Source organism: Haplochromis burtoni, unplaced genomic scaffold (genome assembly GCF_018398535.1).
Source record: "Haplochromis burtoni strain Fernald_Lab_line unplaced genomic scaffold, NCSU_Asbu1 Contig_219, whole genome shotgun sequence".
In the NCBI taxonomy this organism is placed as follows: domain Eukaryota; kingdom Metazoa; phylum Chordata; class Actinopteri; order Cichliformes; family Cichlidae; genus Haplochromis; species Haplochromis burtoni.
Genome location: NW_024582580.1, coordinates 865,294 through 880,843, shown reverse-complemented (window position 1 = coordinate 880,843; position 15,550 = coordinate 865,294). Strand labels below are relative to the sequence as shown.

Here is a 15,550-nt window from a genome sequence, read left to right as displayed (position 1 = left end):
TTTAGGTGGGTGGCTCGGCAGTTGAGTTCTTGAGGGGCTTTCAGACCAAAAATAACAAGAAAAGGGAAGAACTGCTTGCCATATTTTTAACAAAGCCGGGCCTTCGAGCAGGGATGCAGATGGCAGAGTCTTTGACAAAGAAGAGCAAATCCTTTCAAAAGAGGAAAATAACTCCACTGCTCCATCAGGCCTGTGTAATCCTAGTTTCCTGCCAAACAACATGCCTTACACAGGAATCCTGAAGTTAATCTGGCACACAGGAAACCTTGTGTTAGTTTGTGTCGGCAAATCTGCACAAACAATTTTCCTGGCAAAATAGTGCAGTGAATTAAAAAAAACTGAGGTTTTTGTTAAGAAGACAAGCTAAAAGTATACAAGGTTTAAACATTTTAAGCTATGGGTTATCTTTTTTCTTACAGAAAGGCAAGCAAAAATAATGTTAAATTTGTGCTTCAATACACAACCAAGATAAGCTGAATCATTAAAACAAGAGCAAAGAGGAAAACATCAGATGGCTGCCCTCCAAACCCAGTACAAAAAAAAAAAAAAATCTAGAGGAAAAAAAAAAAAAGAAATAGACAAGCACTAGGTTAAAAGCTAAAAACACAGAAAAATCTCCTGCCAAGTCACGTTTTAAAGAGGTCCATTACCACACTAAGGACCACTTTTAATTATTTATAGCGATATAAAGACACTGTTTTGTTAGAATTTGTAAACTGTTTCTGCATAATTTATGCATTTTTAGTGCTTTCTTTATCTATAGCTTTCAAACATTCAAAGTGTTTTAATAAGGTGTTTACCTGTGCCGTGGCATTTAAAGCCTACTGAAAAGATGGAAAGCCATCTTTCCATAGTCAGCCCTCGCATTCTTCTGCAGGTACACTGAGATGTTCTTGAATCAGCTGAGAGAAACTCCAGAATGTAATGGGCCACATCAAATAGGACATCCCCAAACCATCTCACCTGAAAGGCAACTATTTTTAACTCCTGTTGAAGGTACCTTCAACAGTAGGAACTTTAGCTTATTTTTACAGCAACTAGACCTGTTATGCTATGTTATGTTATGCTGGGGAATCCTGGGTTCATGATTTATCTTGGTCTACACCACACATGCACATATCCCCCTGTTAGGAGTCACTTTTCCCCAGATCTCTCCATACTCAATTGTGTATGTCTTTTTGTCTGACTCTTCTATCATACGGGAGAGCAGTAAAAAAAAAAACCTCTAAAACAAGTGCCCACTCATCCAGCTGAGCCCCTGGGACCCTCTGCCACCGTAAGAAACATACTATAAAATCAAAGCATCGCCATCAGTTGCTGGTCATACGGTCAGTGCGTTTGCAGCCTGAATGAGAGAAAAATAAAGACGCGTTGGTGACTGCTACAGGCTGACACCAATCTGCTGCTGGCACTGACTGACAGCAAACATGCAAACAGTGAAGAACAGACCCAGAAAACACCCCACACTAAGAGCAGATAAGAGAGTAAGCTCATTGATAAAGTCACGGAGGTGGGCGTTTTATAGCATATGACTTCAGATATAATGATTTTAGCACCGGATATGGAATTAATCTGTGAAATCAGCTGTTGTAGTGTTTGAACAACCTGCTAAGTCTTAACGCTTTTATGTCACATGAAAGAGGCTCTTGTTTTCAAGCAGCCACACTGCCACTGTCTATTTTCATTTCGGATTAATTAGCTGCAATCGGTTCAGTCAGAATTAATGGAATTGTGTCAGTACCAATGTCACGAATTTACGGGAAAATGCAAGTCACAATGCCCAAAACCCAAGAGGGTGATCTGAAGTTAAAAAAACAAAATAAAATCAGTGCCTCCCACCTCACTCCCTCAGAAGAAGCTGTTCTTTTGATTCTCTTTAAACAATAATGTGAACATATTAAATGACATCATTTAAAATTTTATCTTCATATTATGAAAATTTTCCAAGTTACATGGTGTTTAAGTCCACAGGGGAAAATGTTGAAAATTTATGCTCTACAAAAAGCTCCATTCCCCATCTCTGGTCTTTTGTCACAGGAAGTATTGCCGTTCTCAACGTCCATATGTCACACTGTGCGATGATTCATACAATAAGGTGTATAAAGATGTGTTGTTGTGGCCTTATAAAAACAGTCGGTAAACAGCTTCGACATGACACTACTGCCTAATCTACTATATTGATTTGGTGCATTACTAGCTCTAACATCTTTCAGTCTTAACTTCTGCAGCGAAAGAAAACAACTCAGATGACATCCTGGCTTAATGCATCCCGATAGCAGAATCATGAGACCATTACACTGCAATCTCTCTTTGGCAGCATAGCTGAGATTCCTCAGCCGTCACGTCAGAAATATTTCACATGCCTCTCTCTGCGAGATGCCACCCAATAATCAACACACATCACAGAGGTACTGAGGTGTGTCACACGGGTATGGCTGAGATGACTTGCACTACACGCTTTTCAAGTCTTGACTGATCTCCAATCTCTTGACTCCATCAAACAGAGGCAAAGTATAATTGAAACAACCGAGTAATCAATTATTTCTATCATGACAATCAACTGTGAAACGAAATGCTTATTTAGCATGACAGAAACTCAAAGACAATGCCGTCCACCTGGATACGTCATACATTAATGGACAATACATAGATGTCTATTGTTCAGGTCTTGTGCTGAAGTCTGTTTGCTAACTGACTTGGTTTAGGCTTTCCTTTATGTAAATATTAGATTATCCGGGGTTTTCCTCTATAGAAAACACGTTGGTGCCTATCAGAGAGCTTCTGACATTCCACAAAGGAAAATAACAGAAACTGTGATAAGAATACGTTCAAACAGCATCTTTGCACTAAGCTTAAAATTGATTTTTGTTCAGCAAGTGGCCACAAATAGAAACAAAATGCTGGAAAGTTCAATAACACAGTCTCTTTACCCCTTTTTGAGCCAGGCAAAACCCTGATATTACAGTACTGGCTACAGTGTGAACATCAAAAGTTGATAAACTGCTCCTAAACTAGTCAGAAACATTTATGATGGTTGCTGCTGTTTTTGAGGAAGCGGAATTGTAAACCAAAAGATTTCCCACTGCCAGCTCATGTGTCCTTTACTGTATGTGACACAGTTATAACCTGATTACAGCTTGATAATTTTTTGAAACAAAATAAAAAACAAATCTTTAGATTTAATTACTTTTATTTATAATGAGCTCATCATATCTGCATATAAAAGTGGTACATGGTTTCGTTGTTGTAACTAATATCACGTAAGTACTGGATAACAGAGGCTGAAAATAATAGGTCTACATTACATTGTCTAACTGGAAAGGCATGAACATCACTACTTAATTTGGATTTTCAAAGCTCCTCAGTTATTGTGAAAGCTCAACAATTATTAGGATTTCCTGCTATCACATTGTGCCTCCCGAAGTGACACAAAAGCGGTATTTTAGGACATGTTGTGCTGCCAGAGATAGGACAAAATAAACGTAAAGACGATCAATAACAAGACGCCAAATCCTTATCAACTTAGATAGCAACTGTTAGCCCGCTGCTGAGAGACTAGCTCCAAAGCTTTCATGCTGAGACAGATTTAACTAATTTAAACCACATGACAATTTCGCCGTGTAGCTGAAAAATTTCTCAGATACCACCGAGACTGACTTTTCCCAGGCGGAGCGCCTGGACAGTGTCACCTGTCCGCCTGCCCAAGTTTACCGAAACCCGGTGGTTCCCAACATTAGCCAGCCGTTAGCTGACTGAGCTAGTGTTAGCCAGCTTACTAGCCGTCTTTCCAACTGGTGCTAGTAAGTTATTCCCAATTGGATATATTAAATACTAAAATACATGGTTATTTCTTACCCTTTGTAGTAAGCTTTCACCCGGACTTGGTGGGAATTCTCGCCGGGGTGGGACATGGTGCTATCCCGCAACGTCGGCATCATAAGCTCAGCCGTGGACAGTCCGACTCAACGATATCGTCCTTCCTATCTACCTTGCTTCCTACTTTGGCCCGGTACCACGCCCTAAACTGTTAATCTTTACGGTCCGTCGACAAACCAAATGAATAACGAAGCAAGTGATGCCAAAAGCTGAGTATTTGCCCTTCTTTAGACAAACAAAAATAACAGGTAAAGTATAGAAAAACTTGCGGGGTCCGTCAAACAACTCCCCACTGCAAAGGCCTAACCACGGGCCAGTCCATTATCGGAATGTAACAGGGGCAGTGTATAACTTGGTATATTCGTTCCATCCTGAATTGTGTCTTGTTAAAACACAAAAACACACAATTTCACATTGATTTATTATTTATCGAGTATAACAAACCAGTGGGATACTGTCAAAAACTCTGAAACGTCAAATATAACTTTTGGCATCACTGGCCTGTACCAAATCAGGCCTTTTATGTAGGTAAGTGCTGCATTCGTGTTCAAACATTTAAGCTCGGAAAGGAAGACCCTCGAGACATGTCGCGCATTCAAGCGCATTGGTTTGGAAAGAACAACAAAATTGACCGGTGACAAAAACATGTACTAAAAAAAGATAAAAAATCTAATTTTAGAAACGAGTTAGCTGCTGTGATAAAAGGAAGGGGTGGGGGTTAAAATAACGTGAAATGCTTTGTCTTCTTTTAAATATAGAATATTCTTTTTAATTCAACTTAGATGTTTACTATATTTACAAACAGACTGAGTACAATTATTGGGGGGATGGTTGGGTTTTGTTTTGGTTTTTTGTATTTTCTTTCAAAGTTGTTCCTCATAATCTACGTATAAGGGCATGTATGAGGTATGCAGTAGGAGTGACAGATGAGTTCAAGGTTAGGGTTGTCAAGATCCGGTTCATGCGCCCCTCCTGGGGCGGAGTTCTGGATTTCTCGCTCCTCAGCCAGTAGGACCACCTGGCTGTGCCTCATCAGACCTGTGCATTTCCCCAGAGTTCTAGACAAGTCTTCTATTGTCTGAATTCCTTTTTGTGTGAAATAAGTCTTTATGAAAAAAGTTTAGGACGATCTCTCTTGGTTTTGCTTTTGAGTTCACTAGTTTTGCTCGCCTATCAGGCCTGACAAGGCCTGCATCAGGGATTAGGTTGATGCTGATGACAGGTTGATGGTAGTTTCTGTGAAATGTGTTTGTGATCTGTAGTGAGAGTAGGGAGCAGGTGGAAGAGAGCTTGGAGAGGTGGAGGTATGTTCTGGAGAGCAGAGGAACATCGAGTGTCAGGGTTGATTTGTTACAGAAGGAAGGGTTTGCAATGTGAACGAGAGAACTGCTATGATGTCTGGTTTGAAGATTGTAGCACTGACAAAGACAGGATGCAGAGATGAAGATTTTAAGCTTTTCACTGGGAGTGACAGGACTAGAAAGGAGTACATCAGAGGGACGGCTCAGGTCGAGCAGTCTGGAGACAAAGTCAAAGAGCTAAGGCTGAGATGGTTTGTGGATGTGCAGAAGAATAGTGGATATTTTTATTTTATTTTATTTTATTTTTTTGTTTCGCACATGGTACAGCAGTAATGCATTCCCATACACAACCTTCCTTTCAATTAAAGTAACACTGTTTCCATGCATGAAAAGGAGCAGGAAGAAGAATAAATTCTTATTGATACCTGCCCCCTATCTGTGATAATACAAGTAGGCAACCAAAATTACACTATGACAATTTTCTGCACATAATAAAACAAAACAAAGCAAACAGAACAATATACTCAACAATGAGCAATACCACTAAAAATCAAACTAAAAGGATCATTTTTCTGCAATTAAATTCTATTCTTTTCAACTTCTTCATATCGGTTTATCATTTTATTCTTGTAGCAGATTTTAAATTGAGAAACATTTATACAACACTTAAGATGATCACTGAGAGAATTCCAGTTTCTTATGCCTATGACTGTTGGACACATTTGCCTTTGTGTGGTTCGAGCAAACCGGTGCTTAAAATAAAACCTCCTATAATGTCCCCATTTTCTGAACACAATACAAATAAACTTTGTAACTTAAGAGGTAGTGTTTTATTTTTCGCCCTAAACATAATAGTTAAAGTCTGTAATTTCACTATGTCTCCTAGTTTTAACAATTTCGATTTTATAAACAAATTATTAGTGTGTTCTCTATATTTAACATTATGCATAATTCGAAGCGCTCTCTTCTGTAATAAGTATAATGGTTTCATATTAGTCACGTATGTATTCCCCCATACTTCAACACAATAACTCAGATAGGGTAGAAACAATGAAAAATATAATATTCTCATTGTCTTGTAATCTAATATATATCTAACATTACCCAGGATATAAATACTTTTAGCCAACTTTTTTTTAACATGTTCAATATGTGATTTCCATGTTAACTTGTCATCCACTATTACACCCAGAAAACGGAATTCTGTCACTCTTTCAATTAATACTCCCTCTATAGATAATACTATCTCTTCCTCCTTTACACAGTTTCCGAATATCATAAACTTTGTTTTTTCCAAATTCAGTGATAACTCATTTACATCAAACCATTTTTTAATTTTTTTCATTTCAATAACCATAATTTTAGCCAATTCTTTCAAGTTCTCTCTGGAACAATAACAATTTGTATCGTCTGCAAACAAAACAAAATTTAACATTTTTGACACATCGCAAATGTCATTTATATATAAATTAAAAAGTTTTGGTCCTAAAACAGAACCTTGAGGGACCCCACATTCTATTTTCATTCTATCAGATGAATCGCCTAAACACTGCACATACTGAAACCTATTATCTAAATAGCTGCTTAACCAGTTCAATACTATTCCTCTCACACCATAAGTTCTTAACTTAGAAATCAAGATGGAGTGTTGCAGAGTGTCAAAAGCTTTTCTTAAATCAATGAATACCCCTATAGTATATTTATTATGATGTGTTGCTGATGAAATGTCTTCAATCCTGCTTTAATGCTATTGCTGTTGATCTGTTCCGTCGAAATCCGTACTGACTTTCGCTTAGCAGTTGATGTTTTTCAATGAAACTATCAAATCTTTGTGCAAAGAGGTTTTCAAGCACTTTAGAAAACTGTGATAGCAATGATACTGGTCTATAATTATTAAAACTATGTCTGTCTCCCGATTTATAAAGAGAAATATTGGACAAAGGATGCTGAATATGTGGAGCTGTCAGGCAGGAGGAAACGAGGAAGCACACAGATATGGATGTGGTGAAGGAGTAGCTGTAGCTCAAAACATGTGCCAGCTGATGGACGCTCAGTCGTTTTTTCAGACAAAAGACAAAAACAGAAGATAAAAATCTTTAAATCTTATGCGGATAAAGCAAAAAAGGAGACGTAGGCTACGACAAGATTATAATATAAGAGCTAACTTGAGCTTTTCTATAATCTTGTTAGCAAACATGAAATCAGCATAAAGTTTCGCATCATTTTTGTCTCTCCTGAGTTTGAGATATAGTCACGGTACGAGAGCCGGCCGTGACCAAATCTAATCACAGTAAAATAAACTTTATTCTGACGCAAAATATCACATTTTAAGGTGTTTAAGTGTTAAGTGTTTAAATTTCGTGTCTCCTCCCAACACAGTATTACGGGACTCGTCACCATAGCAACCGTGTAAAACGGAGCTTTAAAAGGATATTTATTTTAACCCAAACCACCCTCTGCTTGTAACAAAGTGAACTTGATTTTATTTTCAATATCCTAACCATAACAAAGTAATCTTTAATAAATACAGATAAAGTTTGGGAAAAACGACGTCTCTATGTGAGCCACGATTTGCGCCAACCTCCGAGTGTGTGTGTCATTATTAGTAGTATGCTCCTTTCACGCACGTGGGTACACATCAGTAGGCCTACATATGTAGACTGGAGGTCGGGTTCACGAACTCCCTGAAACTGAGCTTGGGGTTTCTTAAAAAAGCTGGGATGATTAGCTTGTTCAGTTAAATGGAGTTCCGGGATGATTTTGGGTCCTGGGAGAGGGTCAGTCATTACAGGAAATGAAGCTACTTTGACAAAGATGACAGGACTGAAGAATACGGATGATGGGACTCCACAATTTGTTTTTAATTCAGTTCCGTTTTATTCATATAGCGCCAATTCACAATAACAGTCGCCTCAAGGGGCTTTAAAGACCCCAAGAGACAGATGACCGCCTAGTAAGCACTTGGCGACAGTGGGAAGGAAAACCTCCATTCTTACCAGGAAGAAACCTCCTGCAAAACGTGAAGAAGCCTCTTGGGTGAGAGGCGAAACACCTTTGCGAACCCAAAAAAGTCCAGTTGCCTCCTTTCTTATTTTCAAGCTTTCAAAAGCTCAATGACTTTTGCAGGATCGAAAAATGGACCAGGAACAAGCGAGAGCTGCCATTTTTGCTCCTCTTTGATGGGGATTTGAAATTGGCCATGTCCTCTGTCAGGAGATTTAGTCATAGTTTGTTTTGTTGTTGTTTTATGTTTACCCCTCAAACTTCAAACGTTTCACTTCACCGTGTCTGAAAAACTGAACTAAGATAATTGTATCTTCAGCCTGTGCTCTTAAAGACTGACATGTTATTATAACATGTCAGTCTTTCAAGGTTGTTAGACTTGTACAGTCCAGAGAAATGTTCATGTTCGTCAACTAATAAAGCAAGAACCTACTACGAATATATAGCTTTCAAGCAATTTTAAAATACAAGACTCAAATGATGAAACAACAGATATGGAGGACTGAAGGGAGGAGTGACAAATAACACGAGAAATCAAACAATAAACTAGGACTTAAATGCAAGCTTAAAAAGAAAAATACAACATCCAGCGGTCATGGTCCCCGCTTGTCTTCATTAAAAAAAGTAAAAAGTGAACCAACTGTACTTAAAAAGAAGAAAACTGACTTTGTTGTACTCACGGGACACGAATTTGCAGCACATACTCATCTGAACATCATATATTATTGAGTGACAGAACAATGAATTCACGAGACCACGTGGTCATGTGACATGACAGCGATATTAGTGATAAACAGGGGGACAACACATCGTATCACGAGCCTACAATTTAAATACATTCATTCTAAAACAAAAAGCGTTTGATCGTCAGACATCGCCTCTTCTCTCTTCTGTGGCTGTGGAGGGTCCTCCCGCACTGCGAGCGGTGCTGTGCCGAAGCTTTTTTTTATTTATCATCATATGCTGCCTGCTTCGCAGCACACCGCATGATTTTTTTTTAAATCACCATTTTAAGCAGCGCTGACGCATCAGAGGGCTTCATGACTGGGACAGTGTGTCGGGGTATGGTCAGCTCCTGATGGCCCATGTCTTCCAAAACCAGGCAAGTATCGCCGACAAGAGGTGGATGGTTGTGCATGCATAATGCGCAGTGTGAGCGGTGAGGGGCAGAGCGGCGGGGGGTGTCATCCAGATGTGCTGGATGTAGTCTGTGAAGGTTCACAGACTGGACATTAAATATCAGGATTATCCGATGGTTCAGGGTTTTTGTCGAGGAAATCCTGCACGCGTTTACTAATCTACAGCGAAGATCAATCAGAAAAAAAAGAATCAATATTCTGCGGCTACAGGCGTGATTTATACAACCCACGCTACTGTATTATTATTAATATTATTGTTGTTGTTGTTGTTGTTAAAATTATCTTAAATTATTACAGAGGTGTGCGTGCCACCCCACCTCACACAAGATTTTAAAAACTTAAAAGTATTTCTTGGTGATAATGTTAAATATTACTGTTATTATTGTTCTGTTATTGTAAATTCACTTAATTTAATAAGTGTCAGGGTTCTATGTTTCTATTTCAAAAGTCCAAGTTTAGTTTTGTTCACCTGGTTTTATTTTATTCTATTTCATTTTTAATTCAAGAAGATCAAAGCTCCCTGTGAGGTAGGGTGTCTATTATTTGTGTGAGGTTTTTTTTTTTTTATTTAATTAAAATGTTTCTTGAAGTAAAACTGCCATAAATGGTTTAAAATTATATTTGGCTTTCTTAAAAGAAAGTGGAGTCATTTAAAACCTGTCACTCCACTGCAAGTCATAAAAAAATAAAGACAAGAGGGAAGGGTTCAGTTTTGACACGTTAAAATATATTCAGTTCAGGCTTATTTTCTAGTCCCGCACCCTGAACAGTCACCTCAAAGCGCTGGTGCTATAAGGTAAAAACACAACAGTATTTAAAACAAAACAAAAAAACAATAAATAAATACAAAAAAAAACAAGCAACCTGTCAAAGCAAGCACTTTGCAACAGTGGGAAGGAAACAGTCCCTTTTAACAGGAAGAAACCTGAAAATTGTGGGAATGTTTTCACATAGAAAATGATTTTTCTACACCAGCACCTGTCTGTTAGGGTTTTTTTTGCCTGGAGTGAAAGCATCTTAACTGAAAGCATTTACACATGAATCAGAGAAAGTTGCACATGTTAATGCATGTTCTTTTTTTGTTTTTATCTCCACAGATTTCCTGATATTGATTCTGTGTGTAATCTGGGACATGGACAGACGGAGCCCAGGAGACAGACAGGCAGACACCAGTAAGACAGTAACCACTGCATCGTCATCATCTGTCGTCACCATGGCAACACCCAGTTCCAGCGCCCAGCCGCCCTCTACCTCCCTCAGCATCATCCCACCAGACAGACAAGCAGTCCAGGTAATAAACTGCACCTGCGACCGATATGTGTGTGGCTCGTTTAGTCTTAGTTTCACTTCACAGGTAAAGAGTCGGGGTAATAGACAGGAAGCTGCTTACAGTCCCTACGCACGGTGTGCTTGACAGGCAAAAAGTCCAAGCTATTTCTGTAAAGTGCACACAGAGGACTTGATTTAAAGGTGATCCAAGTAATGAACAGTACCACTGACCTCAGTATGCATTTATCATATTGATATACTGAATATTAATTGTCTATTGACTGTCGTTTGTCAAGCTATCAGGTATTACTTTTACGAGACAGTCCAAAGAATAAACAATAGTAGTAATTATGCATCATAGTATATACACTATATTGTCAAAAATATTCACTCACCCATTCAAATCATTGAATTCACCTGTTCTAATCACTTTCATGGCCACAGGTGTATAAAATCCAACACCTGGCATCCAGACTACTTCTACAAACAGTTGTGCAAGATCAGGTAGCCCCAGTCCGCTCATGAAATTTCCTCGTCACTAAATATTCCTCACTCAACCGTTAGTGGTTAGTGGTTATAGTACAAAGTTTGTGACCTTCAGTAAAATCTGAAGGCCACAAACTTCATGCGGCCTTCAGAGCAGCTCAGTAGCAGTGTGTAGAGAGTTTCATTGAATGGGTTTCCATGGCAGCTGCATTCAAGTCTTACATCACCAAGCACAATGCAAAGCGTCTTATGTGGTGGTGTAAAGCACGCCACCACTGGACTCTGAAGCAGTGGAGAAGCCTTCTCCTTCTGGCAATCTGACTGTCCAGCATTAGTGTCTGACCTCACATCTACATTTCAGGAAAAATCACCAAAAATTCCCCATCATAATAAACCCTATAGATTTAGAATGGGAGTCACTAAAGTTCATATGTGTGTGAAGGCAGACGGGTGAATACATTTGGCAATATAGTGTATTTGAACAGGTGATTAGATTTTGTTGTTAAAGTAGATAAATAGCCTTGTAAGGCTTTTAGCCAGTCTGAAGAAAATGTACATCGTGTGATCCAACAGGTGATCCAACATGCCATGAACAGACCTCAGAGCATGGCGGCCCAGTACTTGCATCAGATGTACGCAGCCCAGCAGCAGCACTTCATGCTGCAGACAGCAGCCCTGCAGCAGCACCAGCATCCCGCACATCTGCAGAGTCTGGCCGCCATCCAGCAGGTCGGGTGGTGTTTGTCTATGTGCTGTGTGTCTGTGTGAGGATCAAGAATAGAAAGTAAAACGTGTTCTCACTGCTTTTCAGGCTTCAGTCTGTCAGAGGTCACCTTCTTCTTCTACAGGCAGTTTGGTTCAGGCTGCGGGTGTTTCCCAAAACTCGGTAAGTGCTTAAGTGTGTTCTCACTCTGAGCACAAATACACACCTGGGCATATTTAGTTTTTGTCACAGCTCTCATCATGCCGCCCCTCATCCAGATAACTTTACCAGCATCTCCAGTGACCGCAAGGCTGATTGGTCGAACTCAGACATCCACTGCCAGCGCAGCCACAATATCTCAGCAGGCCATGCTTCTAGGAAACAGACCTGCCAGCTGTAACCAAGCTCAGATGTACCTTCGAACTCAGATGGTAGAAACCTTTTCATCTTTGATCTCGAGCTGCATTCATGCTGCTTTACTGTGTTGCCATTCTGAGTGCATGAGCAACTTTTTATGGCTGATTTTTAACCAACATGGCGTCTGAGCTTCCCTGTTGCTTCTATCCTTGCCAGCTGATTCTAACTCCTGCAGCCACAGTAGCTGCAATTCAGTCAGACCTCCCCACTGTGACCTCCTGCTCCTCATTACCTACCTCCTCTCAGGTACAATCCTGCCACAGTGCTGCACAATTATGTGCCTCAGGCTGTTACAGAACATACAGTGGACCTATTATGCTCATTTCAGGCTCCATGTTATTGTCCTTGGACTCTCTTGCAGTAGCTTTGCTCACCGCCCACAGCTTTAAAGTTACTTTCTTCTGATTTGCTGCCCCTCTTGATCTCATCATTAAGAATATCCCTCCCCTCTTTGACATCATAAAGAGCAAAGCGGGTTGTGTTTTTTGTTTTGTTTCAACATTGCATACATTATTTAGAGCAGCGGTCCCCAACTTTTTTTGCGCCACGGACCGGTTTATGCCCGACAATATTTTCACGGACCAGCCTTTAAGGTTTCGCGGATAAATACAACAAAATAAAACTAGTACCGGTAAATGAAGATTAATTAATAACACACGAGAAAAGACCCAAAAAAACCGAATTAACGATAAAAATGATAACAAAAAAAAGCCGAAAACCGATAAAAACCCTGAAAACCATACATTTCACACCCGAGCCTCAACTCTCGCGGCGCGGTACCAAACGACTCACGGACCGGTACCGGTCCGAGGCTCGGGGGTTGGGGACCGCTGCTTTAGATCATAATATAAGGAACAGCAGAATAGGTCCACTATTTCTGTATTTATTTACGTGATGTCAGTGTGTTAGGACAAGGTACAGCACTGGCTCTTTACTCCATGACCAGAAACTTTTAATAACTGCGAAGACTAACTGTTAACCTCTAATACTCGCTGCAGAATCTGGCTCTGCGTACCCATTTGCCGGGAGCTCTGGCTACAGCCCACAGCGTCATCTTAAAACCTTCCACCGAGTCCCAGGCCCTGCCTGCAGCCACCTCTTTGTCCAAGAATCCAGTCTGTGGGCTGAAGAGCACCCAACTGACTGATGGCTCAACAGAAACAGCGCCATCTGATGCCACCTCGTTGGTGTCAGGACCCCAGATTATAACCCCAGGTGAGTTTGTGTCTTCCACGGTTTGAGATAACTGCAAGTGTAAGAGGCCAGAGACAAACTCAGGGTGGACACTTGGTTTTGGTTTGATACAAGCCATGCAGCAAGCACACTGATGTTCATGTAATGCAGATGTTTGCTTTTTTTGTCAGGTTAAGTTTTTAATGACAGCTCACCTGCTGGTTATTATGTTCCTCGTGCTCCCTCTGCAGCCTACCCTCCAGTGCAAACCCACACTCTAGTCAAGCAGCAGCTGTCCTGTCCAGTAGGCCAGCAGGTGGCGCACCACCAGCTCATCGTCCAGCAGGCCACAGGAGGGGCTCCCAGCAGCAGACAGTTGCAACCAATTGCCCTCAGAGTAGCACCCCGAGATACCCACTCCAATCCTCTTCCTCTGTCGGTTAAAAGACTAACCGCCTCCAGCACCCACTCACAACTACGAAACGAGCCCCCAGCCCTGTCTTCTTCTTCCTCCCCATTAGTCACCAGCATGCTTGCATCATCACCTCAGACTTCAGTCCCAGCTGCTGCCGTTCAGCCTCAGCCACCTCCTCTGGTGGCTGCGCCACAGCGTCGGACCTCATTCCCACAGAGCCAGCAGCCTCCACCTCCTCCTCCTCCTCTCATTCTCCCCAGGCTGCCCCAGAACCCCCCGGCCTCCCTTCACAGGGTGTCCCTGCACTCAGTCCGGGCTTTGGCTGTCCATTCAGGACAGGTACTGCTAACGGAGCGGGAACTGCCTGTGGCGGAGGCTCTGGTCCAGATGCCCTACCAGAACCTGCCACCTCCTCAAACGGTGGCTGTTGATCTGAAAGTGCATCCAGTCAAACACAACGAAACTGCACCCGTGAGTCAGCACGTCCTGCTTTGAAGAGCTCCTGAGTAGATTATGAGTTGGTTTGAATGAGGTTTTGTTTTGTTTTGATTTTCAGTTGGGGCAAAAGTGCAACGTGAACAGTCTGAGCTCAGAGGAAAGGAAAGATCCTCCAAGTTCAGAACAAGACGGGACTGCTACACCACCCAATCAAAATGGTTCAGGTACAGAATTATTCAGTTAACAGGATAACCTGCCTCCATGAGACCCCCTCACCCCTCACTCTTTATGCTTTTTATTGTGTAGCAGTGACGGGTTCATCCTTCATCACCCCCAGCCACTGGAGGAGTCCTCCAGTGGAGGAGTCCTCCCAGCTCACGACCACTGACAATAGCGGCAGTAGTGGCACCAACAACCCTCCTCCTCCACCACCTTCTCCTTTACCTCCTCCCCTCCTCCCTGCTTCAGCAAAAGTCCCCAGCCAGCCTCCTTCTGCCCCTGCAAGTCTCCCAGGAAGCCCCAAGAGGTCAACCCACGTCCTCACACACCTCGTGGAGGGCTTTGTCATCAAAGAGGGCCTGGAGCCGTTCCCGGTATGTGGACGTGCCCTGTGCAGAAAGTTCACTGCTGATTAATGGGAAGCACTACAAAAGCACTTAAAATCAGCTTTAATCAATTATTTAATTATGTGTGTATAAACAAAATTAAAATATTTCTGGAGCAGGTGAGGAGAGGAAGGTGAAATAAAACTTTTCCAGGCATTTAAAACTTAAGTAAATGTCTCATTTTAATATTATAAACAGATGTAAATATGACAATTGAAATATGACATTGCATCACTGTCTTTACATTGTAACACTGGTGATGCTCTACAGTCAACAAATGATGTCTGTCACTTTATCAAAGCTGCTGGCATGGCTCATTTATGCAGAAGGTGTCTTTTTACAAGGAAGCTTGATGCAACTAGTTAAGGCTATATTGAGAGGAACTGGTCAGTGCCAACTTGTAATCTGTCAGCATGCAGTGTTATCGTTGTGCAGGACGTTAGTTGTGTGAAACCTTGTTTCAGTGAATTAAAACTTTTTTCTTTTTCTTTTTTTTCTGCCATTTGGGTTAAAAAAAATTGGTGTAAGGTTTTCAATTTTTGAATGTGCTACTCAATGCAGGTGGGTCGGTCATCACTGTTATCGGAGCAGCAGGCTTCCCTTCCAGAACCCCAGGACGTACCGACCAATGGGGATGCAGCAGACGACAGTCCTCTGGATGCTGACCAGTCAGATTCATCTGACTCTGAGATGGAAAATGACGGCCCTACAGGAGAAGGTGAGAG

At 41.2% G+C, this 15,550-nt stretch overlaps 2 protein-coding genes across 4 annotated transcripts in view; one reads left to right on the top strand and one right to left on the bottom strand.

Annotated features, from left to right (window-relative positions):
• Nucleotides 1-4,210, bottom strand: part of prkci (protein kinase C, iota) — a 42,414-nt gene extending 38,204 nt beyond the window's left edge. The window contains exon 1 of the mRNA XM_042226588.1: nt 3,856-4,210. Coding sequence (XP_042082522.1) covers nt 3,856-3,938 — 83 coding nt within the window. The 5' untranslated portion in view covers nt 3,939-4,210. The remainder of the gene's footprint in view (nt 1-3,855) is intronic.
• A 4,616-nt stretch (nt 4,211-8,826) lies between these two features.
• Nucleotides 8,827-15,550, top strand: part of phc3 (polyhomeotic homolog 3 (Drosophila)) — a 15,353-nt gene continuing 8,629 nt past the window's right edge. Inside the window, exons 1-11 of one of the 3 annotated variants that reach the window (XM_005936640.3) lie at nt 8,827-9,282; nt 10,417-10,610; nt 11,648-11,803; nt 11,886-11,960; nt 12,056-12,208; nt 12,351-12,440; nt 13,193-13,409; nt 13,619-14,253; nt 14,339-14,444; nt 14,527-14,813; nt 15,387-15,543. In XM_005936640.3, coding sequence (XP_005936702.1) covers nt 10,452-10,610; nt 11,648-11,803; nt 11,886-11,960; nt 12,056-12,208; nt 12,351-12,440; nt 13,193-13,409; nt 13,619-14,253; nt 14,339-14,444; nt 14,527-14,813; nt 15,387-15,543 — 2,035 coding nt within the window. In that variant the 5' untranslated portion in view covers nt 8,827-9,282; nt 10,417-10,451. The remainder of the gene's footprint in view (nt 9,283-10,416; nt 10,611-11,647; nt 11,804-11,885; nt 11,961-12,055; nt 12,209-12,350; nt 12,441-13,192; nt 13,410-13,618; nt 14,254-14,338; nt 14,445-14,526; nt 14,814-15,386; nt 15,544-15,550) is intronic. The other 2 variants (XM_005936639.3, XM_005936641.3) reach the window with 2 other exon arrangements.